We start from the raw sequence: 27,157 nt of genomic DNA on the forward strand, positions 1-27,157 counted from the left end.
GGGATCGGTGGTGATATCCTCTTTATCATTTTTTATTGCATCTATTTGATTCTTCTCTCTTTTTTTCTTTATTAGTCTTGCTAGCGGTCTATCAATTTTGTTGATCTTTTCAAAAAACCAGCTCCTGGATTCATTAATTTTTTGAAGGGTTTTTTGTGTCTCTACTTCCTTCAGTTCTGCTCTGATTTTAGTTATTTCTTGCCTTCTGCTAGCTTTTGAATGTGTTTGCTCTTGCTTTTCTAGTTCTTTTAATTGTGATGTTAGGGTGTCAATTTTGGATCTCTCCTGCATTCTCTTGTGGGCATTTAGTGCTATAAATTTCCCTCTACATACTGCTGTGAATGCATCCCAGAGATTCTGGTATGTTGTGTCTTGGTTCTCGTTGGTTTCAAAGGACATCTTTATTTCTGCCTTCATTTCGTTATGTACCCAGTAGTCATTCAGGAGCAGGTTGTTCAGTTTCCATGTAGTTGAGCAGTTTTGAGTGAGATTCTTAATCCTGAGTTCTAGCTTGATTGCACTGTGATCTGAGAGATAGTTTGTTATAATTTCTGTTCTTTTACATTTGCTGAGGAGAGCTTTACTTCCAAGTATGTGGTCAATTTTGGAATAGGTGTGGTGTGGTGCTGAAAAAAATGTATATTCTGTTGACTTTGGGTGGAGAGTTCTGTAGATGTCTATTAGGTCTGCTTGGTGCAGAGCTGAGTTCAATTCCTGGGTATCCTTGTTAACTTTCTGTCTCGTTGATCTGTCTAATGTTGACAGTGGGGTGTTAAAGTCTCCCATTATTATTGTGTGGGAGTCTAAGTCTCTTTGTAGATCACTCAGGACTTGCTTTATGAATCTGGGTGCTCCTGTATTGGGTGCATATATATTTAGGATAGTTAGCTCTTCTTGTTGAATTGATCCCTTTACCATTATGTAATGGCCTTCTTTGTCTCTTTTGATCTTTGTTGGTTGAAAGTCTGTTTTATCAGACTAGGATTGCAACCCCTGCCTTTTTTTGTTTTCCGTTTGCTTGGCAGATCTTCCTCCATCCTTTTATTTGAGCCTATGTGTGTCTCTGCACATGAGATGGGTTTCCTGAATACAGCACACTGATGGGTCTTGACTCTTTATCCAATTTGCCAGTCTGTGTCTTTTAATTGGAGCATTTAGTCCATTTACATTGAAAGTTAATCTTGTTATGTGTGAATTTGATCCTGTCTTTATGATGTTAGCTGGTTATTTTGCTCGTTAGTTGATGCAGTCTCTTCCTAGTCTCAATGGTCTTTACATTTTGGCATGATTTTGCAGCGGCTGGTACCGGTTGTTCCTTTCCATGTTTAGTGCTTCCTTCAGGAGCTCTTTTAGGGCAGGCCTGGTGGTGACAAAATCTCTCAGCATTTGCTTGTCTGTAAAGGATTTTATTTCTCCTTCACTTATGAAGCTTAGTTTGGCTGGATATGAAATTCTGGGTTGAAAATTCTTTTCTTTAAGAATGTTGAATATTGGCCCCCACTCTCTTCTGGCTCGTAGAGTTTCTGCCAAGAGATCTGCTGTTAGTCTGATGGGCTTCCCTTTGAGGGTAACCCGACCTTTCTCTCTGGCTGCCCTTAACATTTTTTCCTTCATTTCAACTTTGGTGAATCTGACAATTATGTGTCTTGGAGTTGCTCTTCTCGAGGAGTATCTTTGTGGCATTCTCTGTATTTCCTGAATCTGAATGTTGGCCTGCCTTGCTAGATTGGGGAAGTTCTCCTGGATAATATCCTGCAGAGTGTTTTCCAACTTGGTTCCATTCTCCCCGTCACTTTCAGGTATACCAATCAGACGTAGATTTGGTCTTTTCACATATTCCCATATTTCTTGGAGGCTTTGCTTGTTTCTTTTTCTTCTTTTTTCTCTAAACTTGCCTTCCTGCTTCATTTCATTCATTTCATCTTCCAACCCCACAGAGTTATTTAATGACCTTGACAAGAGCCACCTCTGTAGAGTAGGGTGAAGGGCAGTCCTAGCCTGGAGAGATGGAGGAGAGAGACAAGGTGAGGAAGGAGAAATAGGGAATATGAACTCCTCTTTTAGGAAGTTCAGCTATGAAGGGATGAGAAATAGGGCAATAGCTGGAAAGGATAGGGGATCCAAGGAGATAATTTTAAAGATGGGAGATATTAGAGCACAGGTTGTATGCTGATGGAAGAAGGAGGTTGATGATACATTTGAGAGGGGATCATTATAATAGTGGATCCTGGAAACAGCAAGTGCACAGCAGAAAAGTTAGCCTTTGCTCAAAGCAGAGACAGTTTCTTCTCCATTGGAACCAGAAAGGAGGCAGAGCGATGCAAAGAGGAAATTCTTTCTTTCTTTCTTTTGTTTTTTTTTTTTTTTTTGAGACGGAGTCTTGCTCTATCACCCAGGCTGGAGTACAGTGGCACAATCTTGGCTCACTGCCTTCGCCTCCTGTGTTCAAGCAATTCTCCTGCCTCGGCCTCCCGAGTAGCTGGGACTACAGACGCCCACCACCACGCCCAGCTTATTTTTGTATTTTTAGTAGAGATGGGGTTTCACCATGTTAGCTAGGATGGTCTCGATCTCCTGACCTCGTGATCCACCCACCTCAGCCTCCCAAAGTGCTGGGATTACAGCCATGAGCCACTGCACGCAGTTGAAATTCTTTCTACTTGTTTATAATTGCTCAGTGAAGTGTGAGTTATGGTCATCAGTTGAGAGTTCTGGTACAGAGGACTGTAAGAGAAATGTCTTTTTAGTCTTTTTTTCTAGGTTTTCCATAATGAACATGCATTACTTTTATAATTAGATAAAATATTACAAAAATTTATATCCTTTGACCCAACAGATTTTGTTATTTTGCCAAGGAAGAGGAAAAATATTTTTGTACAAATATATTTATGGCCTCCCAAAGTGCTGGGATTACAGGTGTGAGCCACCGCACCTGGCCATTATTTTTATACTTGGAAAAAATCAATGTATTAAAAACAATCATACACTCACCAGTGACCCATGATGCCATTTAATGATTCTTGGAAAAGGTAAACACCATCAACCTTCCTAGCCATTAACCAAATTATTTTCCTGTAATGGTGTTTGTCCCACAGAAACTTGCAGCGGTTCTGGTAATACAGCTCTGTATGTTAAAGGGACTGTGCCACTCCATCTTTGCAACAAAATTCTACTTACAGAAACTGTGTTTCTTTGCTGTTTTTTTACTTGTGTCTATGCTTTTACTTGTCTCTAAGCTAAGCGTGGAGTGAAGAAAGATGTTAGGAATTCTGCAGATGGAGAATAACCATCAAATAGTCTTGCCAACACAGATATCAGATTTATTTCAACATCTAAAACTCAGGTCGCTCTATCTAAAGTAATACAGAGTAGAGAGAAGCCACATTTACAGCGTAAACACACAAAATTTCCCAGTATGACATTTTTTTTCTTTATCCTGCAGACATCTGATTCCTTTTTAAAAGCAGACAAATCCTTTCACCCAGCCCAGAGCCACCCAAAAGGGATTTCCATATGGTAGATGTTGCTTAAAATTTGCTAACAGACTTAACGAAGTTACTCTTCTTAACAGGTAGGATTGTGCCTGTTGTCCAACTCATAAATAAAGGATCACACATCACTTCTTTAGGTTGTTCCTTAGTTGTAAATCAAAATTTATACCAGAGTGTAGCATATCTTTTCTTCTGTTGTTTGCATATGTAATCCGTGCATATTAAAATAGTGCACAGCTGTAGTCAGTGAAAAAGTCTTCCCATCAATGTCCCTCCACAGAGGCAACCAGTGTACCCAATTTCTTGCATATATTTCTAGAGATATTCTATTTATATATAAGCAAATAAGTGGAGCATTCATGAAAAACTTAATAAGACCCTTAAACATCACGTAATATTCTTTACCACTGTATCAAATACATGAAGGATGGTGGTCAGAAAAACTTATAATGCCAGAAGCCACTAAAAATTGGAGATTAGAAAGAATTTAATACTTTTCTGAAACAGAAGTCTAAATGATTGGGGAAAAGACAATGCTTTAAAAATTGATTTCTATACACATCAGTTGCATTAAAGGAGACATCTATTTGGGTGAGCATATAGAAAAATACTAATCTTTGCTACTGGCTTGTAAATTTTTAATATACTGGACATTTTATTGTTTAGTTTTTTAAAATAGTTTCACTCTCCCAGTCATAAAGTATGCATTGATCTTTAATACATATATATTATATACTATATATAATATTATTTTATATGTTAATATAAATATATAAAACATTATATATTATATATAAATATATATTTAAAATTATCTTGTGAACCACAGATGATTGATAGTGGCTTGCCATCCCCCACTTCAGACTCCTCTTTTCTCCAGATTTTTTGCCTATTACAAGGTCAGCAGTTATGACTCATAAGTCAAATCAGGCTTGCCACCTATTTTTGTGAATGAAATTTTATTAGAACACAGCTATGCTTATCCATTTATGTGTTGACTATAGCTGTTTTCATGCCACAATGACAGGGTTGAGTAGTTGTAACACAGGTTGTGTGGGCTGCAAAGCTGAAAATATTTATCTGATCCTTTACATAAAATGTGCCCTGGAGTAAGAAATCTTCATTATGGTAATGAATGAGCAAGAAGCATTAGAGAAAAGAAAAAGCAAGAACTGATTTTAAATGTGCAATAACATTATAAGGTATATAGAGTATCACATAGGAATATGCAAACTATGTATAAAATCTCTTGGATTTCATTTATTTCATATGCTTTAGTGTCCACCTAGAAAAAAGTAGGGACACTGCTCTTACAGAGATTTAGAGTAAATTAAGGGTGTGGGTACACAAGTACATAGCTAAACATGTACAGATTTTCATCTACTTTCATGTATCACTTTTCCAATCCCATCCTTCTTTCCAACATTGCTACAAATTTTATGAATATATACTTATCTGTGCAGCCCAGATTAAAGTACATCTTTAAAGAAGTAAATGTGAAAGAAGAAAGTCTCCAGGAATGAAGAGGGCAATTAAGACTTACTGGGGGCTTGGTCACTATGATATCTGTCACTCCAGGTATTGAGAGTTGATCTAGTGCTATGGCTCACCAGGCTGGTGTGTGCTTCCTTCTCCACCATCATTTCAAAACTACACACCAGGTCAAAGAGGTCAAACTGCAGATAAATAAAATCTAGTCTTCTAGGGCACACCAGGGAGAGCCTGTACTCCCGTCAGTACTACCAATGCTGGTAGACAACGTTGGTTGTTCATGTTACTGGAATTTAAAGATGGATAAGGAAATGAATACAAAACCATTGCTTAGATTTATGTTTAACAAAAGATTGCTATTCTACCCCCGTGGTTCCTTAATCGCCTTAGGTGATACAGCTTGATATTTACAAGAGTATTTTAAAGCAAAGTAAAAGCAAATAAAGCTGTTTCATTACAACAGTACAACTAAATAGTAAGGATAAACATTTAACATCAGGCAGCAATAGTTGTTTTTTTTTCAATGTGTAGAGCAGAAATACAAATAAAGCTATATTAACCACCCCTAAGGGTATCTGTGACCTTTGACAACACTGAAAGAAAATATTTATAGTCTGAAACTCTGTCTCTCCAGTATTACAGAGTAAATGAAAAATATAATCTGGTTAACAAGTTGTACTTTTCACAAGAGGACAAAATTCTTATAGAAGGATTCCGACTTTGCTTTTTCCAAGTCTTACAGAAAGAAAACATTGAAAAAAGTAACAAGAATGGAAAGAGTGGAAAAGTAACAAGAATGGAAATCAGTTCTATAAAATGAAGGCAAAAGGCAAATATTAAAAGTATAAAATTATATTGAAATGTATATTTAATATATATATGTATGTGTGTATATACACATATACATTGAAAAGTACATATATTCGTTGTCTCAGAACATTTAAATTGTTTATAACTAGAGTGTAAAAAAAATACGTTTTCTTTGGTTTCACAGTAGATGAACATTTAGTAAAAGCAAACTATTCACTCAAATATATTTTGAGCATCCATCATTTGTGAGAATCTGATCTAGGAGTACGGGATATGTCAGTCAGTGATAAAACAAAACAAAACCTGTTTTCATGGAGCTTACATACTTATTGGAAGACCCAGACAATACATATAAAAGGTTTAGTGAGCAATGTAGTATATCACATGGTGATGCATGCTAAAGAAAAATAGAGCAGCCAGGCACGGTGGCTCACCCCTGTAATCCCAGCACTTTGGGAGGCCGTGGAGGGCGGATCACGAGGTCAGGAGTTCGAGACCAGTCTGGTCAACATAGTGAAACCCCGTCTCTACTAAAAATACGAAAAATTAGCCAAGTGTGGTGGTGTGCACCTGTAATTCCAAGTACTCAGGAGGCTGAGGCAGGAGAATCGCGTGAACCTGGGAGGTGGCGGTTGCAGTGAGCTGAGATCACGCCATTGCACTCCAGCCAGGGCAACAGTGTGAGACTCCGTCTCAAAAAAAAAAGAAAGAAAAAAGAAATGAAAGAAGAATAGAGCAATATAAGAGGGACTGGAAGTCCTCAGGGTTGGAGGGTGGGATTACAATGTTGAAAATGGTGGTTATCCCAGACCTCGCAATCAAGAGAAGTACTTTAGGCTTGTGGCTCTTTGGGCAGAGAGAAGAGTCAGCCTTTGAGGCAGGAGTGAGCCAGGTGTTAGAGGCTCGGCCAAGAGGGATTGAGAAAGCTAGCGAGGAGTAAGCAAGGACACAGTGTTAGGAGATATGGTGGGAGAAGCAATGGGGTGGGTGTGGGACAGATTATAAGAGACCTTACTTTGAGTGACATGGGAGGGTACTGACCAGATGGGTGACATTTTTGAGTTATGTTTTAAAAAGATCATTCTTACTATTTGCGGTAATCAAGGTCGGAAACAATGGTGGCTTAAAGATCAGGGTAGTAGCAATGGAAGTTTTGCTTTAGAAATAGACATTTGTGATTTTATTAAATACTCTAGGATTTAGATGGAGAGCACAATATCGTTTAATGAAGAAATCCCACCTTTTCACCCATGTATTCAATCAGCAGTTCACAGAAAACTTTCTAAATTGTTTTTACATATGGTCCAGGTTTTCTTACCTTCCTGCCAATATTTCTGTATTCTGTACATTTTCCATTTGCCTTTCTAGATTTTGGTAGGCTGAGTAACGACCCTCTAAGATACCTAGGTCCAGTCCCTGGAATCTGTGAATATTACTTTGCCTGGCAAAAGGAACCATGCAGATGTGATTAAGTCAAGGATCTGGAGAAGGGGAAATTATCTGGGATTAGTGGCCATGCCCTAAATATAATCATGAGTCCTTATAAGACAGAGGCAAGAAGGTTAGTGAGGGAGAAAACAAAATGAGTATGGAAGCAGCTGTTAAATTGATGCAGCCATGACCAAAGAATGCCTACAGCCTCCAGAAACTGGAAAAGGCAAAGCAATGATTCTCCCCTAGAGTCTCCAGAAGGAACCAGCCCTGCTGATGACACGGTGAATTTCCAGATGAAACTGATTTTGGATTTCTGGCCTGCAGAACTGTGAGAGAATAAATACTCATTGTTTTATGCCACAGGATTTGTGATAAACTTGTTACAGCAGAATGGGAAACTAATACATAGGTCTACTTCCTGCTTCTTCACTCTGCTGTGTGCCCTGGAAAGCTGACCCTGGTGTACTGCACCAATCAGGCACCTGCAGATTGGAAGTGACAATGGCCAAGATCTACCTAAGGCAGCAGCTTCTATCCAGTAGTGCTAACCCTAGAGCTACAGCTCTCTCTTGGCTTTTGGAAACCACTTCTTCCACTTGCAGCTTCTGGCTGAGGGTTGTGAAAGTTGCCGTAGAGGGATCTTCACTAGCTCTTGTCTGTTTCCTTTATCAGTGCCCACACCTTCGTAAAGACAGGCTCTTTATCCAGTTTCTGCTCCAGCATGTAAGGAGGTTAGAAGTTGTCACTCCATCCTAACAACCAGTGAAAAGCTGAACAAACTGAAAAATCAACAACTCTTTTTTTTTTTTTTTTTTTTTTTTTAAGACGGAGTCTTGCTCTGTCGCCCAGGCTGGAGTGCAGTGGCGCGATCTCGGCTCACTGTAACCTCCGCCTCCCGAATTCACGCCATTCTCCTGCCTCAGCCTTCCGAGTAGCTGGGACTACAGGCGCCCGCCACCACGCCCAGCTAATTTTTTTTTGTATTTTTAGTAGAGATGGGGTTTCACCGTGGTCTCGATCTCCTGACCTCGTGATCCACCCACCTCGGCCTCCCAAAGTACTGGGATTACAGGCATGAGCCACCGCGCCCTGCCAACAACTCTTAATTGGATCCATCAGAGAAGTAAGGTTACAGGGTAAACCACTCCCCACAGGTAGGAAAATACAGAAAATATCAGCTTATTGGAGCAGAAACATGCAAGCAGAGACATCCAAGGGAGCAATTAGTGGGGTGGGAAAATTTGAACTGTAATCGATGAATTGCTGGAGGCTCAGTCTGACAGTTAAAAACTGTAGGAGATTCCAGTCACAGGTGGCCTCCATACTTTTGTGGGTTTTACCTCCAGATCAGTCAGGTTCTCACAGTAAATTTCAGAGAAAAATCCCTTCGTGTTTACATCAGGGAGAGAGGAAAAAGTGCCATTTAAAAATATGCCAGAGCATTCTGTTCCTTTTAACATGGTTTACCCTCCTCTTGTCCTTCCTGAGGAATAGGAGGGGAGTAGAGAAGGAGGAGACTGAGGTACTTGTGAAGATCACAGTTGAAAGTCACTGTCATTAAAAGGTTGAAACCTAATCATATAACTATAGAATGCTTCCCCTCCCTTATGCCTGTAGCATGTTACCAACACATTAATAAACGCCTATTTATTGGAGTTAGTTTTACCCAGTCTTGGCTATCAAAAACAAATTACAAGGCATACTAACAGGCAAAAATCACAGTTTGAAGAAACAGAGCAAGCATCAGAACCAGGCTTAGATATGGCAGGTATGTTGAATTATCACACCAGGAATTTTTTGTAAGTCCACAATTAATATGATAAAGGCTCTAGTAGATGAAGTAGACGACATGCAAGGACAGATGGGCAATGTAAGTAGAGAGATGGGAATTCTGAGAAGGAATTTGAAATGTTAGAAATCAAAAGCACTGTAACATAAATGAAGAACAACCTTAATGGGCTCATTAGTAGACTGGACTCAGTGGAAGAAAGAATCTCTGAGATGTATCAATAGAAATGTCTGAAATGGAAAGGCAATGAGAAAAAAGATTGAAAAACTGGAATAGAAGATCTAAGAATTGTGGAATAACTAAAAAAAGTATGATATATACATAATGGAAATACCAAGAGAAGAGAGGAAGAAACAAATATGTTAAGCAACAATGACTGAGAATTTTCCAAAGTTAACGTCAAATACTAAACCACAGAACCAAGATTCTCAGAGAATGCCAATGAGGATAAATATTTTAAAAAGATACCAAACATATCTATAGCACATGTAAATGGATAATGGCAGGGCATGTATCCCAGAGACAGTGATGATCTGCTATAAACAGAATGTAGAGAGCTTTAGTGTTGGAGGCTGAGGAAACTAGGTCGGGGAGGGCATTATTACTGAGAAATACAGATGTCCTAAATGTGTTCAAGTTCCAAATGCCCAGAAACAAAGCACTATCTTCCTTCACAAAATCTGAAACTCCTCTAGTATTTATCTCCATTCACAGATAACCATCATCTATTTAATTGTACACACCAGAAATCTCCATCTTTTTCAACTCTTATATCCACTGCATCACCAAATTATACCATTTTAATCTCTTTAAAATTTCTCAAAACTCCATTTTCTCCATATCCATAAAGGAGATGATGGTGTCATTGACTGAGGTAGAGACAATTGAGGTGAGGCACAGTAAGAAGGACAGGAGGAAAAAAAGATGCCTGAAAGCTACAGAGGAGAGAATTTCAAGACAGTAGATCAATAAAGTTAAAGGACACAGAAGAACTGAATAGAATGAAATCTAAAGAGGGCAATTGAATAGGACCATAAGAAGGTCATTTTACTTTCAAGAGGCTGATAACAGTGCTGATGCCAGAGTTTAGTGAGTTAAGGAGTGAACGTAAATAAGGAAGGGTTCTGTGAATTAAGACTGTCCTTTGAAAAGTTGACAAGGAGATTGTTAAAGTTTGAGAAAAATGCAGCAAATTGAGGAAAGGACAACTTAGGATGGTAGAAGACTTGATCAACTGAGAATATGGACCCAGTGGAAAGGAAGCTTCTGATAGGGTGATAGAGCAAGTTACACAGGATAAAGAATCAATAGACAAATTAGTAGGATTAACCCTGGAAAAGAAAGGCGATGCTTCCACCCTGGAAGTCACAGAGAAGTTGGGAGGGATGTGAAGAGGAGATACATGAAAATATACTATCATTTTGAGATAGAAGGGAAGGAACCTGAGTGAGTTTGTGTTAGTTTCCATTGAAGAAAAAGGAAAATAGATATTGGAAGCTTGAAAGGTAGACATTTTTGCACAACTGCTATGTAAAATGAGCTAGGAAGTCACCCCCTGGATGGGTAAAATAATTAATGAGTAGACTTCAAGGTCCAGTGGAGGGAAAACTAAAATCTTTCAGGCGTGAGTTTTGTGACCACAAATAAGCAACACTGGAGCTGAAGAGAAGTCAATGGCTAATTGGATCTATTAGTCAGTGCCCTGGAAGCAAAAATAGCACAGTCCAAAGAAGTGTGATTGAAGAGAGTTTTTGTTTTTACTTTTTATTAAAATCAACTTTATTTTTAAGAGCAGTTTAAAGTTCATAACAAAATTGAGAGGAAGGCATAGGGACACCCATGTGTCCCCTTCTCCCGTGTAGGCACAGCCGTCTCCACTGTCAACATCCCACACCACAGTGGTACTTTTGTTACAATTAGTGAACTTACATTGACACATCACTATCATCCAGAGTCTACAGTTGACATTAAGATTCACTATTGGTGTTGTACATTCAATAGCTTTTCGCAAATGTATAATGATAAGTATCTACAATTGTAGCATTGTACAGAATAGTTTCATTGACCTAAAAATGCTCTGTTCTCTGCCTATTCATCTCTCTGTGTCCTCTAATTTGCTGTCAATTACTGATCTTTTTACCATCTCCATAGTTTTGCCTTTTCCAGAATGTAATAAAGTTGGACTCATATAATATGTAGTTTTTTCAGATTAAGTTCTTTCACTTAGCAATATGCATTTGTATTTCTTCCATGGTTTTTTCATGGCTTGATAGCTCATTGCCTTTTAGCACTGAAAATACACTATTGTCTGAATGTACCAGAATGTATTTACTATTTCTTCCTGAAGGACATCTTCGTTGCTTCCAGTTTTGGCAATTATGAAAAAAGCTGCTATAAATATCGATGTACAGGTTTTTGTGTGGTTTTCTACTCATTTGGGTAGAAAGGAGCACAGTAGCTGAATTGTATGGCAAGAGTATGTTTCATTTTATAAGAAACTGTCAAACTGTCTTCCAAACTGGCTGTACCATTTTTCATTCCCACCAGCAATGAATGATTACTGTAGCTTTATAGGAAGTCTTGAAATTGCACAGTGTCAGTCCTCCAGCTTTTTCTCCTTCAATATTGGTTGCCTATTCTGGATCTTTTGACTTTCCATATAAACTTTAGAATTAGTTTGCCAATATCCACAAAATAATTTGTTTGGATTTTGCTTGGGATTGCATTGAATCTGTAAAGCAGGTTGAAAAGACCTGACATCTTGATAATATTGAGTCTTCCTATCCACGAACATAGAATATCTTTCCATTTACTTAGTTCTTGTTTTATTTTATCAGAGTTTTGTAATTTTCTTGTATGTATTTTGTTAGATTTACACTTAAGTATTTCATTGGGGGGTGCTAATGTAAATGGTATTGTGTTTTTAATTTCCATTTTCACTTATTCATTTCTGGTATATAGGAAAGCAGTGGCTTTTTTATATTAATCTTGTGTCCTAAAACCTTGTTGTAATTGCTTATTCATTCCAGGAGGTTTTTATGCTGACTCTTTCAGATTTTCAACATAAACAATTATGTCATCTGAGAACAAAGATAGTTTTATTTCTTTCTTCTCTATCAGTATACCTTTTAAGTCATTTTTTGGTCTTATTGAATTAGCTATGACTTCCACTATGATAATGAAAAGGAGTGTAGAGAGAGAACATCCTTGCTTTGTTTCTGATCTTAGCAGGAAAGCTTCTAATTTCTCATCATTGTGTATTGTAACTGTAGGCTATTTTACATGTTGTTTATGAAGTTAAGGAAGCTCCCTTCTGTGGCTCATTTACTGGGAGTTTTTATCATGAAAAGAGGTTGAATTTTGTCAGATGCTTTCTCTGCATCTATTGATATGATCATGTCATTTTTCTTTTTTAGCCTATTGATGTGATGAATTATATTAATTTATTTCACCCATCAGTCACCACCCCTACATACAAACACTCTTCCTTAGGTTACTGGAATCCTACTTCTACTTAAAGACCAAAATTAAATGCTAAATCTGCTAAGAACTGTACCCACTTTTCCAAAATGGAATGAATTTTCCCTCCTTGCTATTTCCACTTTATATATTACTTTAATTTTGGCATTTGCCATATACTTTGTGTTTTTTAAAAATATTTGTGTTTACATCTCCCACTAGTTTGAAACTCATTGATTGTACAACCTGGATTTTTTTCCACATACAATAACTCCACAACACTTGGAAAAATGCTTGCACGTGGCAGGGTCTCAATAAATATGAGTTGGATTGAACTGCATACTTAGATTTTTATTAAAACAACAATGACACTTTGGGAGGCCGAGGAGGACGGATCCCTTGAGGTCAGGAGTTTGAGACCAGCCTGACCAAAGTGGTGAAACCTCATCTCTACTAAAAATACAAAACTTACGCTGGGCATGGTGGCTCACGCCTGTAATCCCAGCACTTTGGGAGGCCGAGGCAGGCGGATCACCTGAAGTCAGGAGTTCCAGACCAACCTAACCAACATAGAGAAACCCCATCTCTACTAAAAATACAAAAAATTAGCCGAGTATGGTGGCACATGCCTGTAATCCCAGCTACTTGGGAGGCTGAGGCAGGAGAATCGCTTGAACCCGGAAGGCAGAGGTTGCAGTGAACGGAGATCTCGCCACTGCACTCCAACCTGGGTGACAGAGTGAGACTCCATCTCAAACAAATAAACAAAAGACAGTGATACGAGAATATTCTAAAGCCAATGTCCTTCCAAAATTCACAGCTATCACTTTCCATAAATTTGTTATTTTAACTATCAAAATATGTTTTCCTTACAATTCTAATATATGGCACTTGGCATGTAGCTAAATCTGACAAATCATTGTATGCATATTTCAAAACTTATTTAATACTGGAAACATGAAAGTTAACCAGAAAAATAAGCAGTCATGATTGATTAGATATTCACTGATGTATAAAAATTATGGAAACACTTAGATGTTCTTGTGAAAAGGTAGATGGACTTACTCATTTTAAGAAATGCCCAATGTTATACAAAGAAAAATGATTTAAAGCTATTTTCTATCCAAACCTCAAACATTCAGTTGGTTTCAGGCAACCATGGATATTGAATTAAGGTAAAGAAGATTCAAGACACCTTTTTATTTTTATTTTTTATTTTATTTTATTTTTTTTGAGACAGAGTCTCGCTCTGTCACCCAGGCTGGAGTGCAGGGGTGCAATCTCAGCTCACTGCAAGCTCTGCCTCCTAGGTTCACGCTATTCTCCTGCCTCAGCCTCCCGAGTAGCTGGGACTACAGGTGCCCGCCACCGCGCCCAGCTAATTTTTTGCATTTTTAGTAGAGACGGGGTTTCGCTGTGTTAGCCAGGATGGTCTCGATCTCCTGACCTCATGATCTGCCTGCCTCAGCCTCCCAAACTGCTGGGATTACAGGTGTGAGCCACCACGCCCGGCTGACACCTTGTTTTTTGCATCTTTGTATCAAGACATAAAAGGATGAATAACACTTGATTTCTACACACAACTTTCTCAAGGTATAGCAGGAACAATGAACATGTATAGACTTCATTAAATGTGAGAACTTCTCCACTAGTGGTGTATTCTCTCTGGAAAGACCTGCAGTGTCTTCACAGAGAGGGTAATTTAAGCCTAACTTTGAAGGATACGTAGAATTTTGCCGAGCACGGAAGGAAAATAATTCCAGGTAGAGAAATGGAATGAACAAAGTACAGAGTCTTGAAAATGCTTGGTATATTGAGAGCCCTTCTGTACAGAGCTGATGGAGAATAATGCTGGAAAGGTTGTTTAAGGCAAGATTGTGAAGGTCCATGAAATCCATGCCAAGAAATTTTTAAGTTGTACCATAGAAGATAGGGAGCCATCTGAGGTTGTTTTAATCATCACAATGACCAAATCTTTTCTAAGCTTTTGACAGCTAATACCAAAAACATCATAGAGGATGAATTCACAAGAGTGGAAGAGTGAGGGCACCAACCAGCCAAGTATTGATCCCTCTGCTCCTCACCATCCACTCCCTATCGTTCTCCAGTAACAGTCTGTAGCAGCCAAATGGGTCCATAAAAACAGACAGAAAATTCAGGGCCCTTCAATTAAATGGGTAATTGGATTTCTTCCTCTTTTGTCTTAAAAAGAATATATCAAAAATGTTTATACTTATAAGAATCTCTTTGAAAATAGGGGAGTAAATAAGATGATACTTGTTCAATTCAGCAAATGTGGAGACCAACTATGTGCAAATTCCATACCAGAAGTTGTGGGGGGATATACAGTCACTTAGTCATTCAACTAAAGTTTATCGAGAAACTACACTATTCTAAACAATCTCCTTATTCATGGGATACAACAAGAAGCTAAAGGCATAGTTTTGCAGATCTTGATGCTTATATTCTAGTAAGGACTTCAAATATTAACTAAATTATCCACACAAGTGTATAATTTTTTTAAGTGGTATAAAAATTATGGAGGAATCTTGTAATCCCAGCATTTTGGGAGGCTGAGGCGGGTGGATCATGAGGTCAGGAGATCGAGACCATCCTGGCTAACATGGTGAAACCCCATCTCTACTAAAAGTACAAAAATTAGCTGGATATGGTAGCGCGCCTGTAGTCTCAGCTACTCAGGAGGCTGAGGCAGGAGAATTGCTTGAACCCAGGAGGCGGAGGTTGCAGTGAGCTGAGATCACACCACTGCACTCTGGCCTGGCGACAGAGTGAGATGCCGTCTCAAAAAAAAAAAATTATGGAGGAATCTAATTAAGAGTTGCAAATAGGTATTAAGACACTATTTCTGTCATTAGATACGTTTTTTTAAATATCAGAAACATGACTTGCAAATAGTTTCTCCCAGTCTGTGGCTTGGTTTTTATTTTCTTAACAAGAAAGCAGCAAATTGAGGATTGTACACCTTAGGATGATAGAAGACATGATCAACTGAGAATATGGGTCTGTGGAAAGGAAGCTTCTGATGGCATGATACAGCAAGCTACACAGGAAAGAAAATCGAAAGACAAGTGGGGCGGGTTAACCCTGGAAAAGAAAGGTGGCACTTCCACCCTGGAAAGTGAAAAAGTGTGTATGGGGGTGAGGGAGTATGAGGAGAAGATAGATGAAAATATACTAACATTTTGAGATAAAAGGGAAGGAACTTGAGTGAATTTGTATTAGCTTCCATTGAAGAAGAGGGAAAATGATACTGGAAGCTTGAAATGTAGACATTTTTGGACGACTGCTATCTAAAATGAGCTAGGAAGTCTCCTGCGGAGGGGTAAATAATTAATGAGTAACTTGAGGGTCCAGTGGAGGGAAAACTCTAATCTTTCACGTGTGAGTTCTGTGACCAGAAATCTGCAACATTGGAGCTGAAGAGAAGTCAATGGCTGGCTGGATCTAGTAGTCAGTGTCCTGGCAGGAAAATGACACAGTCCAAAGAAGTGTGATTGGAGAGAATTTTTTGTTTTCATTTTTTATTAAAATAAACTTGCACAGTGCAGATGCTTGTAATTTTAGTGAAGCCCAATTTATCAATTTTTTATTTCATGGATGGCATTTTTGGTGTTGCATATAAAAACTTATTTCCAAACCCAAAGGTATCTAGATTTTTTCCTATGTTATCTTCTGGAGTTTTATAGTTTTACATTTTACATTTAGATATGTGATTTATTTTGAGTTAATATTTGTAAAAGCTGAAAGGTCAGTGTCTTGAGTCACTTTTTTTTGCGTGTGAATGCCCAATCGTTCCAGCACCATATGTTGAAAAGATATTCCTATCCTAGGAAATTTACAATCTAATAAAGGGTATAAGGCTAGCACACAAATGAATGACTGAAATGACATTTAACTAAGATATCTGTCCTAAAGGACGTGTAGAATTGTGCTGAGGAGTGTAAAAGAGGTGACATTTAAGGTGGATTGTGAAAAGTGAATAAAGTTTTATCATATAGATTGGGCTGAGGAGGAAACAACAAAAACAAAATGACAGGTGAAGAAAGCACAGGGATGTATAGTTTAAGAAACAGAAACAAGTCCAGTTAAGCTAAAGTGTAAAAATGTATTTTCTGGCAAATACACTGGAAAGACAGATTGTGTAATGTTATGGAAGGCCTTGAATGAGTTTCATGTAATTAGTCATTGAACAAATATTTATTGAGTGCCTACTGCATGCCAGGCCCTGTCACAGCTGCTGGGGACACAGCAGTGAACAATACAGGTACTCTGTCTTACTAGTACAATAAAATCTAGATTGGCATTATATTAATTACAATCCAATAGAAGACAGAGGACAAGGTAGAATATGAGAGGTGACAAGGAAAATTGGGGGAGAAGGCAATGGCTAAAAATAGAGCAGGAAAAGGGTGATGAGAGATCTGGAGAGAAGCCACTAATTGACAAGGGCTCACCAGGAAAAGACTCTGATTAATGTAATATTGAAAGAGGCCCATAGGAAGCAAGAAAGAGCTTTACAGATATCAAAGAAAATGGCATTCCACTCAGAGGGAACAGCAAATACCAAAGCTGTGAGGTAGAAGCATGCTTAATGTGTTCAAGAAACAGCAAGGAAGCCAATGAGGTTGGAAAGAATTGAGTAGGAGGGATATTAGAAACAGATGATGTTAGAGAAATAATAGGGGTATTGAGGGAGGCACAGATGCACAAATTGTATGGGCCTTGTAGGCCATGGTAAGGCATTGGATATTCCTTTGAGTAATAATGGGAAGATCAGGAACTTTGAGCAGAGTAGTGACATGATCTGACATATTTTTTTAAAGATCACGCTGGCTGCAGTGTGGAGAAGAGTGTCAGAAGGTAAAGATGGCAGCAGGGAAACCTCTTGGGAGGCTGTTGCAGCAGTGAGAAGAAATATAGTGGGGGGATGGTGGGGAGAAATGTCTAGCCCTAGATAGAATTTGATGATAGAGCTGATGGAATTTGTATACAGATTGCATGAGAGGTGTGAGAAACAGAAAAGCCAAGGATGTCTCTAACATCCTGAACAATCAGAAGAAAGGAGTCACCATTGACTGAGATAAAGAATCACGGGAAGGAGTAGGTTTGGAGACAGAGTATTTAGGAGTGTGGTTTGGGATGTGTCTGTCTCTCCAAGTGAAATATCAAATAAGCATTTAGATGCAGAAGTCTGGAGTAGTAGTTATCAGTGAATGAGTGGTGTGTAAGGCTATGATATAAGGAAGTGAATGTAGAGAAGAAGATATCTTCAAGAACTGAAATTTGGGAGACCCCAAAAATGTAGCAGAAAGATAAGGAAAAAACAGAAAAAGATACTCAGACAGAGATACCAGTGAGTTAAGGAAGAGAATCAAGAGAGACTTACAGGAAACCAAGGCAAAGTATTCAAGAACGCCTTTGTTAAATGCTGCTGGTCGATTAGGTAAAATGAGGACTTAAAATTGACCATTGGATTTAGCAATGTAAAGATCAATAGAGTCCTTAACAAAAGCTGCTTCCATAGAGTGTCAAGATGAAAGCCTGAAAAAACTAAGTATACGCCGAGCATGGTGGCGCACGCCTATAATCTAAGCACACTGGGAGGCCAAAGTGGGCAGATCACTTGAGGTCAGAAGTTCGAGACCAGCCTGGCCCACATGGTGAAACCCTGTCTCTATTAAAAATGCAAAAAAATTAGCTGAGCATGGTGGCCACGCCTGTAATCCCAGCCACTCAGGAAGCTGATGCAGGAGAATCACATGAACCTGGGAGGCAGAGGTTGCAGTGAGCTGAGATCGCGCCACAGCATTCCAGCCTGGGTGACAGAGCGAGACTCCATCTCCAAAAAAAAAAAAAAAAAAAAAAAAGTATGCATAATTCTTTTGAGGATTTTTACTATAAAGCAAAGAAATAGAACAGCAGATGGAGGAAACTGGAAGTCAGGGGAGGGCAGTTTGTTGTTGTTTGTGGGATGGGTGATATAACAGAGAAAATTCAATGATGTAGGAATGAGAGAAAAAGCAGTGGGAATGATGTCCTTCCCTAAATGAGAGAGGACAGAAGCTATTATAGTGTACAAAAGGAGCAGTGGGCTTAGATAGGGGAACGGGCAGTCTATTAATAGGCTTAAATTTCTAAGCAATAAGAAACCATTACAGTTTTCTGAGTGAGTGTTAAGATTCTTAATAACCCTTGTAATCTACATATTCCTTCCCCTTTTACCAAGGGGCAAATCCAGATACTTAAAAGTATGTCCAAAAATAAATACCAGAAATACAATTATCCCCAGAATAAAATGGATGTCCAGAAAAGTTTAAATAAACCATTGTGTTTATCTCAGCAACTTCTCCTTTGTGTTAAATCAAGATCTTTATGCTGTTTTTGAAAGTTGTTGAAATGTTTTACTTTGAAAATAAACTTTTTGGTACATGAAATCTGTTTTTACACACACCTAACCTTTTGAAAATTTATAATGTGATTTATTTTGTATTCCTGTTAAATTTTGCTGAATGGTAATTAAAAATGACCATACCTTGATCACCAATGACCTAACACTACCTCCAACAAAATTAAGAATGTAATGAATTCAAACCCTGCAGCCTCATCACCTTGTAACAGATTCAATCACACAGAAATTTAGAGGAAGCTTTAAAACAAATTATGTAAAGATAGTTCTTGAAGGAAATTATGTACTCTTGATCATCCATGAAGTAAATTCTGTAATTTGCATTTTTCCAATGGAGAGGAGTAAACAAACAGTAAAGATCAAATATATTAGGATATTTTCTGGTATGTTATCATTGAATTTAATAAACAGATTCCTAGAGGATTTTCAGTTTCATATGTATCTAAAACTTTTTTCCACTATGATCAGTAATCAGTTCTTAAATCAGAAAGCGTTTTTCTCCACAGACATGAACGTATTCACACCAAGAAAGGAAACTTCAACCGATCTCTAATATCCAATCTGAAGGATGTGGATGATTTAGCAACCCTAGAAGTTTTGGATGAGGTAAGAATTTTGGTTTAATTAAACTTAGACATTCCAGATGTTTTGTTAATTTATAGAAGACACGGGTATTGGTAGAAGGGGAAGGAATATATAGATTATGATGGTTATTAAGAATCTTAACACTCACTCTGCCCATGTCTCCCATCTGTAAGTCTCATGCTTTCTTTGTCTCTTAGCTTCCTATTATTTCTCTTATCTTCAGTTTTAATCTATATAACTCAAATTTCCAGATCTTTCCAGCCTAGTGTTCATTTTTGTCTGATGCTCAACTGACAGGGGTGAGGTCCTCGCAGTGTAAGTTGTTAGGCCACAGATCTTCCTTCTTTTTCATTATTTGTGGGAGTCTCAAAGATATGATTTATTGGATTCAAAGAGCAGTCAGCCTACTGTAACCACCATGTGGTGGCCTCCCGCTTTGTCCTCTCCTGTTTCAGCTCTCAGTGGCTGTACCCAGAAACTCTGGGATACCTCAACAGCCTGTCTGTTACCATGGTCAGTGTTCTTCCTCATGGGATCACAAAACCCTTGTTTCACACAGCTTATCTTTCAGGGGTATTGAATTCTGCTTGGAACTCCTTATTCTAATTATCTCAGAAGTATTTCAAACATTTTTTGTGAAGGTACAGATCCAAGCTATGAAATTCTAGTCTCAGCCTCCTTTCCCCTCACCCTTCTTTATTCCACGTCGTCAGATCATTAGAGAAATAAATGCCCTCTTTTTAGCAGGTCAGGACTTCTGTCCTGCCTGATGAACACCTTTTAATTTTTTTTACACTGCTGGTACATGCCTGAGCATTTGACTCAGAAATGTACCAATCAAGAGGTAAGTTCTGAATAGAGGTAGTCATTTGGTAAATTTAGGGTTGCATAAACAACTCAAGTACTTCCTCAAAATAATCTCAAGAACATCAAACATCTTGAAATCAAATCATGTTGGCAAGTCAGAGATTGCAGCACCTTTCTGAATTCTTACATATAAAATTTTTTAATAATGTGAATTCCTAGGCTTGTTGCAAAGAAGTTTTCACTAATCATGTTGTTGACCAATATATTAATATATTAAATGGTGGGTTTGTTTCTGTTGTCTATATTTTATTTTTAGTTTCTTTTTGGACCTAAGATCTTTTGCTCCTCTCTTGTGTCATGTACTGTAAATGGTGGTTTCCGACATTATCAAAATCAATTCATTTACTCAAATGACTTATCAAGTATGAAAATTACGTTTTAAAATTTTTCATAGTACTTCATAAAGCCAAAAGTCTGAAAAAAATAAAAGGACTAGGACATTCCATAAAGCCACTGGATCACCTTGATTTGGAATTAAATCATGTTCACTTTATCTTCCCTTCCCTTTTCTCTTTACTTCGTTTTTAATCTTTACATCACTTACTGCTATTACTTCTTTTCTTGAAAGCATTATATATTTAAAATTCCTGTGACATATAATATGTCCTTTGGAAAATGCAGGTAACAGTGACATCCTCTGTGGCTCTCAAAACCAAAGAAAATGGCTGTCAAGTGAATGAGTAGTTGCAGACCTGATGTTATATATTTTTTACTATCAATGTGTCTATTTTTCTAATCCTTCGTCCAGATTCCAGATGTTCTGTTTATTATTGTTTACTTTTTAAATTGTAGTTGACCACAAATAATTTTTAAGGAGAAATTATTTTATTTTATTGCAGAATACAGTCTCAGAGCAACTTGAGAAGTGTTATTCCAGAGATCAGATCTATATCTATGTGGGAGACATACTCATTGCTCTTAACCCTTTTCAGAGTCTGGGTCTTTACTCCACAAAGGTATGTCATATGGGGTGCATTCTGTTACTTCGTACACATAATTATACATTCAGGTACTTAAATTAATTTAAATGAATGCCAGAAAATTTTATGCAATATTTTGAATAAACAGTTACATAATTTTTGTTAAAACATAGAACTAGGAAAAATAGAAGATGGAGTCAATCTGGGTGCAGTTTGTGGTCTTCCTTTCTCCAAATGTGTGTGCCAGAGTGTTAATTACATTCAGTTATTGGTAACGGTTCTACATTAAATATTGTATCACTAAACAGATGCCTTTAAAAGCATATACTTAAGTCTGCTTAAAAAGGTATATACTTAATGTATGTCTGCCGCTGAACTCAGTATGGGAGCATCAAAAGTATAATTACATTGTATATGTAGATAATACATACTTAATGGCTATAAAAATTGTCACTATGAGTTAAAAATTCCTTTTGATGTATTATTGGCTTCATTAATATCACACATGTGTTTTATGAATATTAATATATAATTATCAATTATTCAACCACTAGTGGCTTAAATATAGAATACTATTCTGGAATTAAACAAGGTTGTTTTTCATTTTTAATTGGACTCATTCTCTTCTGGCTATTTGTGTACTCCAGAAACTTATTTAATACTGTTCCTAATAGTTGTTTTTCTGTGTGAAAAGTACATATCTCTGTCATCTTTTGCCATCCTAAAATTTACAGAACTAACAGTAAATTTATGAGCCTTGACCTATGTTTCAGGAGATATGGGTTTTAGTGCAATCCTGCTATCAATTCACTGTGTGATCTTGGACAAATCAAATGAGAGAATGTATGTTAAGTGATGTGAAAGGAAAAAAGTAGTCCTCATATGTGAGACATTATTATGTCCAAGGAGCAGCTAACAAACTGAAACTCGATCATCTTATTTTTAATGTATGCTTTCATTTAAATACATAATGGAATTTTGAAACCTTACCTTCTGCTTTGGAAGTGGAATGCAGAATCTTTTACTTTATGTCATATCATATTTCTGGGCTGTTTTGTGTCAGGCTCTTATTTTACATAGTTATACATTTAGACATATGTGCAATATGTGTGTAACATGTATGTAATAATGTTTTGGTGGAATGAAATGGTGTTTTTATTTATACTTTGCTTTAAAAATTGGAGCTATATTTGTAAATAATTCAGGACTTAAATAAAAACAAAAAGTCCTACAAAATGTATTCTTTTTAACCTTTAGCATTCCAAACTATATATTGGATCAAACAGAACTGCCAGTCCTCCTCACATTTTTGCAATGGCTGACTTAGGATATCAATCTATGATAACATATAATTCAGATCAGGTAAGAAGAGTCTCCCATTCTTAGAAATTTACCGCGTAGTTACTTAAATGTCACCTAAATTTTGAGGATAACGATCTTCTCACAGTTTTCTTTTCTGTGTATAGTGCATTGTTATTTCTGGAGAAAGTGGTGCTGGAAAGACTGAAAATGCTCATCTTTTAGTTCAGCAGCTGACAGTGCTTGGAAAGGTATAATTTATTTTTTTCTCCATCCCATCAGAAATGTTTGTTGAATTTCAGAACTTAATATAACTGATTAGATTAATATTCTCTAGTATCTCACATTTAATAATGTACAGAAATTTTAAAATACAGTTGTTACCCTTTGAGAGTGTAAAATAATGAGCAATATGAAAAGCATGTACTCTGTTTTGAGGATTTTCTAACTTTTATCACACTTATTAGGCAAGGCTTATAAATGTGATTTTCATTGTTTTTAGTCTCAGTGCATTTATTGAATGCTTTCTTTACTTTTTCTCCTTTTGTTGCTAGCAGGTTAAAAAAGAGAGTCAACATACAAAAATCAATTGTATTTACATACTATATGTATATACTAGCAATGGTCAATTACAAATTGAATCTTAAAAGTGCCATTAACAATAAAATCAAAAAAACATGAACTATGTAGATCTAAATATTATAATATATATGCAAGATTTGTTTGCTGAAAACTAAAAGAGTTAAAAGAAATAAAAGACCTAAATAAACGAAGAGATATGTCATGATCATGGATTAAGTGACTCCATATTATTAAGATGTCAGTCTTCCACAAATTGACCTATAGATATAATGCAATTACAATAAAAATCCAAACAGGACTTTTTTTTTGATAGGAATTGACAAGGTGACTCAAAAATATATATTGAAGGGCAAAGGAACTAGGATAACCAAACAACCTTGAGAAAGAACAAAGTTGGAGGATTCATACAACCTTATTTCCAGGCTTGCTGTAAAGCTGCAATAGTCAAGACAGTGTGTCATTAAAGAAAGGATGGCATACAGAATGACTGAACAAAATAGAAAGGCTACTCATATATGGTTTATTGATTTTTGACAACATTGTAAAATTCGTTAATTAAGAAAGGTGGTCTTTTCAACAAATGGTGTTGAAATAATTGGATAGGCCCATACAAAAAAAAGAACACCAATCTATACTCACATGTTATACAAAGTTTTAACTCAAAATGGATCATAGATCTAAACATAAAACCAAAAGCCATAAAATTTCTACAAGAAAACATAGGAAAAGTTCTTTGTGATGTTGAGTTAGGTGAAGAGTTCTTAGATTCAACACAAAATGCATAATTTATAAATGGAAAAATTTGATTTTGTCAAAATTAAGAATGTCTGTTCTCTGAGGACACTTACAAAAATGAAAACACGACCCACAGACTCAGAGAAAATATTTGCAAGACACACAACTAATAAAGGACTTGTATATGAAAAAAACTCATAAAAATGAATAAGAAATGAAATGACAATTTAAAAACAAACATAATGTTTGAACAGTCACTTCACCAAAGATGATATGTATGGTACGTAAACAAATGAAAAGTTGCTCAACATCAGTATCATTTGGGAATGCAAGTTAAAACCACAAGAAAACACCATTACAAAACTATTAAAATGGCTAAAATGGCTAGTGTTTGTTAATCTAACAATACTCAAGGCTACTATGAGCACCTTTACACACATAAACTAGAAAACCTAGAAGAGATGAATAAATTCCTGGAAAAATACAACCCTCGTAGCTTAAATGAGGAAGAATTAAATACTCTGAACAGACCAGTAACAAGCAGAAGAGTATGTAATTGTAGGTAGTTCCTGTATTCTTTGGGAATGAAAATGGTGATGCCAAAGAATACTTCATTCCTTCCAAAATGTCCTTTTTCTTCCTGCAGAATACTGCTACTTAATGGAAATCACAGCAACACCAGCAATTTCTAGGTAGTTCGTAAGAATCTGGGACATTCTGTCGATAGAAAGATAAATAGCTATAGAAAGGCCTCTTATGAGTTATACCTTAGTAAATGCTTCTCTTTTTGTAATCTCATAGGAAAAATTGAATACAGCTTCCACTTTTAAAATTAAAAAAAGTAGCCGTGTTGGACTTTGTCAGATACTTTTTCTGCATCAGTTGAGATGATTATGTGGTTTTTATCTTTGATTCTGTTAATATGTTGAATCATATTGTTTGATTTGCATATGTTAAGCTAGACTTGCATGCCAGGGATAGATTTTGCTTGGACATGATGTATAATCTTTTAAATGTGTTATTGGATTTGGTTTGCTAATATTTTATTGAGGATTTTTGCATCAGTGTTCATCAGAGAAATTGGCCTGTGGTTTTCTTTTCTTGTGATGCTGTTATCTGGGTTAGGTAGTAACATAATGCTGGCCTCATAAAATGTAGTTGAAAGTATTCCCTCTAGCTCTATTTTTTTATTATTTATTTATTTGTTTTTCTTAGAGACAGAGTCTCACTCTGTCACCCAGGCTGGAGTACAGTGGCATAATCACAGCTCACTGTAGTGTCTGAACTCCTGGGCTCAAGTGACCCTCCTGCTTCAGCCTTCCAAGTAGCTGGGACTACAGGCATGTGCCACTGCACCTGGCTAATTTTATAATTTGTTGTACAGATGAGGTCTCACTTTGTTGCCCAGGCTGGTCTCAAACTCCTGGCTTCAAGCTGTCCTCCCACCTTGGCCTCTCAAAATGCTGGAATTACAGACATTAGCCACACTGTGCCTGGCCTAGCTCTACTTTTTAGAAGAGTTTAAGAAGTATTGGTATTGATTTTCTTCAAACGTTTGGTGGAATTCAGCTGTGAAGCCACCTTATCCTAGGCTTTTCTTTGTTGGGAGGTTTTGATTACTTCTTCAATTTCTTTATTTGTTTTTGGTCTGTTCAGGCTTTCTAATTCTTCCTGACTCAATTTTGGTAGGTTGTATTTTTCTAAGAATTTATCTACTTCCAGGCTACCCAAATTGTTTGTAGATAATTGTTCATAATAGTCCCTATGATCCTTTTTATTTCTGATACATCGTTGTAATTTCTCTACTTTCATTTTTTATTTTACTTATCTTAGTCATCTCTTACTTTCTTAGACTAGCTAAGGGTTTGTCAATCTTATTTTTTTCAAAAACGAAACTCGTAGTTTTATTGATTCTTTTTATAGTTTTTTCTTTCTCTGATTTATTTTTGCTCAGATTTTGATTTTTTTTCCTTTCTTCTGCGAATTTTGGCTTTAGCTTTTTCTTTATTTTTTAGTTCCTTGAGGCCTAATGTTAGACCATTTATTTTGGAGCTTTCTTCTTTTTTAAGGTAGGAATTTATTGCTAAAAACTTCTCTCTTAGAATTGCTTTTGCTAATTCCATAGGCTTGTTATGTTGTGTTTTCCTTGTTGTTTGTCTCAAGGTATTTTTTACTTTCCCTTTTACTTTCTTCTTTGACCAATTGGTTGTTCAGGAGTACCTTGTTGAATTTCCACATATTTGATCATCTGTGGTGCTAGGAGGTGCTCCTGCTTAGGTGTGCCAGAGGCTTGGAGGCCCAGGGTGCAAGGTGCCACCTCACCTGTGATGTGTGGTGGCAGCAACTACTTCAGTGTTCAGGAGGCCTGAGGCCCTCTGAGGGCAGGGTGCTGCCTCAGCTCTGGTGCAAGGGAACTCCCTCAGCCAGGCTCAGAGCCTGTGCAGACTGCAGGGTTCTCCAGTCGCAATGACTGCAAGTGTCCACAGTAGTGACAGAGGTTGCTGGGGTATCTTGCTTACCTTTTCCTTGCAGGGAGCTGTCCTTCCTTCCTGGTTGTGAGCTGATCCCCACTTGCTTGGGGCATGAGGTGGTAAAGGTAAGGTGTTTCTTTTCCTTCTCTACATGGCCATTCTGGGTTTCCGAGCTCTACAGGATTTCTGCTGGCTGCTTTTTTGCTGTTCTCCAGTGTGCTCCTTTAGTTATTTTGGTTTAAATGTACTTGTTTACTCATTTGCGGGTGGGGGGGCTTGAAGCTGTGTTAGCCCATTCTCACACGCTATAAAGAACTACCTGAGACTGGGTAATTTATAAAGAAAAGAGGTATAATTGACTCACAGTTCCACATGGCTGGGAACACCTCAAAAAAACTTACAATCGTGGGCAGAAGGTGAAGGGCAAGCAAGTGCAGCAAAGCAGGAGAGAGAAAGAGGCAGCAAAGGGGGAAATGCCACTTTTAAACCATCAGGTCTCATGAGAACTCAGTCGTTATCACAGGAACAGTGAGGGGGAAATCTGCCCCCATGATCGAATCACCTCTCACCAGGTCCCCTCCCCTGACACATGAGGATTACAATTTGACATGAGGTTTGGGTGGGGACACAGAGCGAAACCGTGTCAGAGGGAGAGCACTAGGAGCTTCTGGCCAACCATCTTGATGTCCTTCCTACTTCATTTTCAAAATGATGAGTAGGAAGAATTCCATTTTCCTGTCAAAAACTAATTGACTTGTGACCCTCTCGGGAGTGGAAGAGCCAGGAGAGACGTAAAA

At 37.4% G+C, this 27,157-nt stretch overlaps 1 protein-coding gene across 2 annotated transcripts in view; it reads left to right on the top strand.

Annotated features, from left to right (window-relative positions):
- MYO3A (myosin IIIA) overlaps positions 1–27,157 on the top strand; it is a 271,671-nt gene that overhangs the window by 115,457 nt on the left and 129,057 nt on the right. For both annotated transcript variants that reach the window (XM_054436017.1, XM_054436018.1), the window contains exons 11-14: positions 19,408–19,507; positions 21,193–21,309; positions 22,531–22,635; positions 22,740–22,823. In XM_054436017.1, coding sequence (XP_054291992.1) covers positions 19,408–19,507; positions 21,193–21,309; positions 22,531–22,635; positions 22,740–22,823 — 406 coding nt within the window. The remainder of the gene's footprint in view (positions 1–19,407; positions 19,508–21,192; positions 21,310–22,530; positions 22,636–22,739; positions 22,824–27,157) is intronic.

Source organism: Pongo pygmaeus, chromosome 8 (genome assembly GCF_028885625.2).
Source record: "Pongo pygmaeus isolate AG05252 chromosome 8, NHGRI_mPonPyg2-v2.0_pri, whole genome shotgun sequence".
Lineage (NCBI taxonomy): Eukaryota > Metazoa > Chordata > Mammalia > Primates > Hominidae > Pongo > Pongo pygmaeus.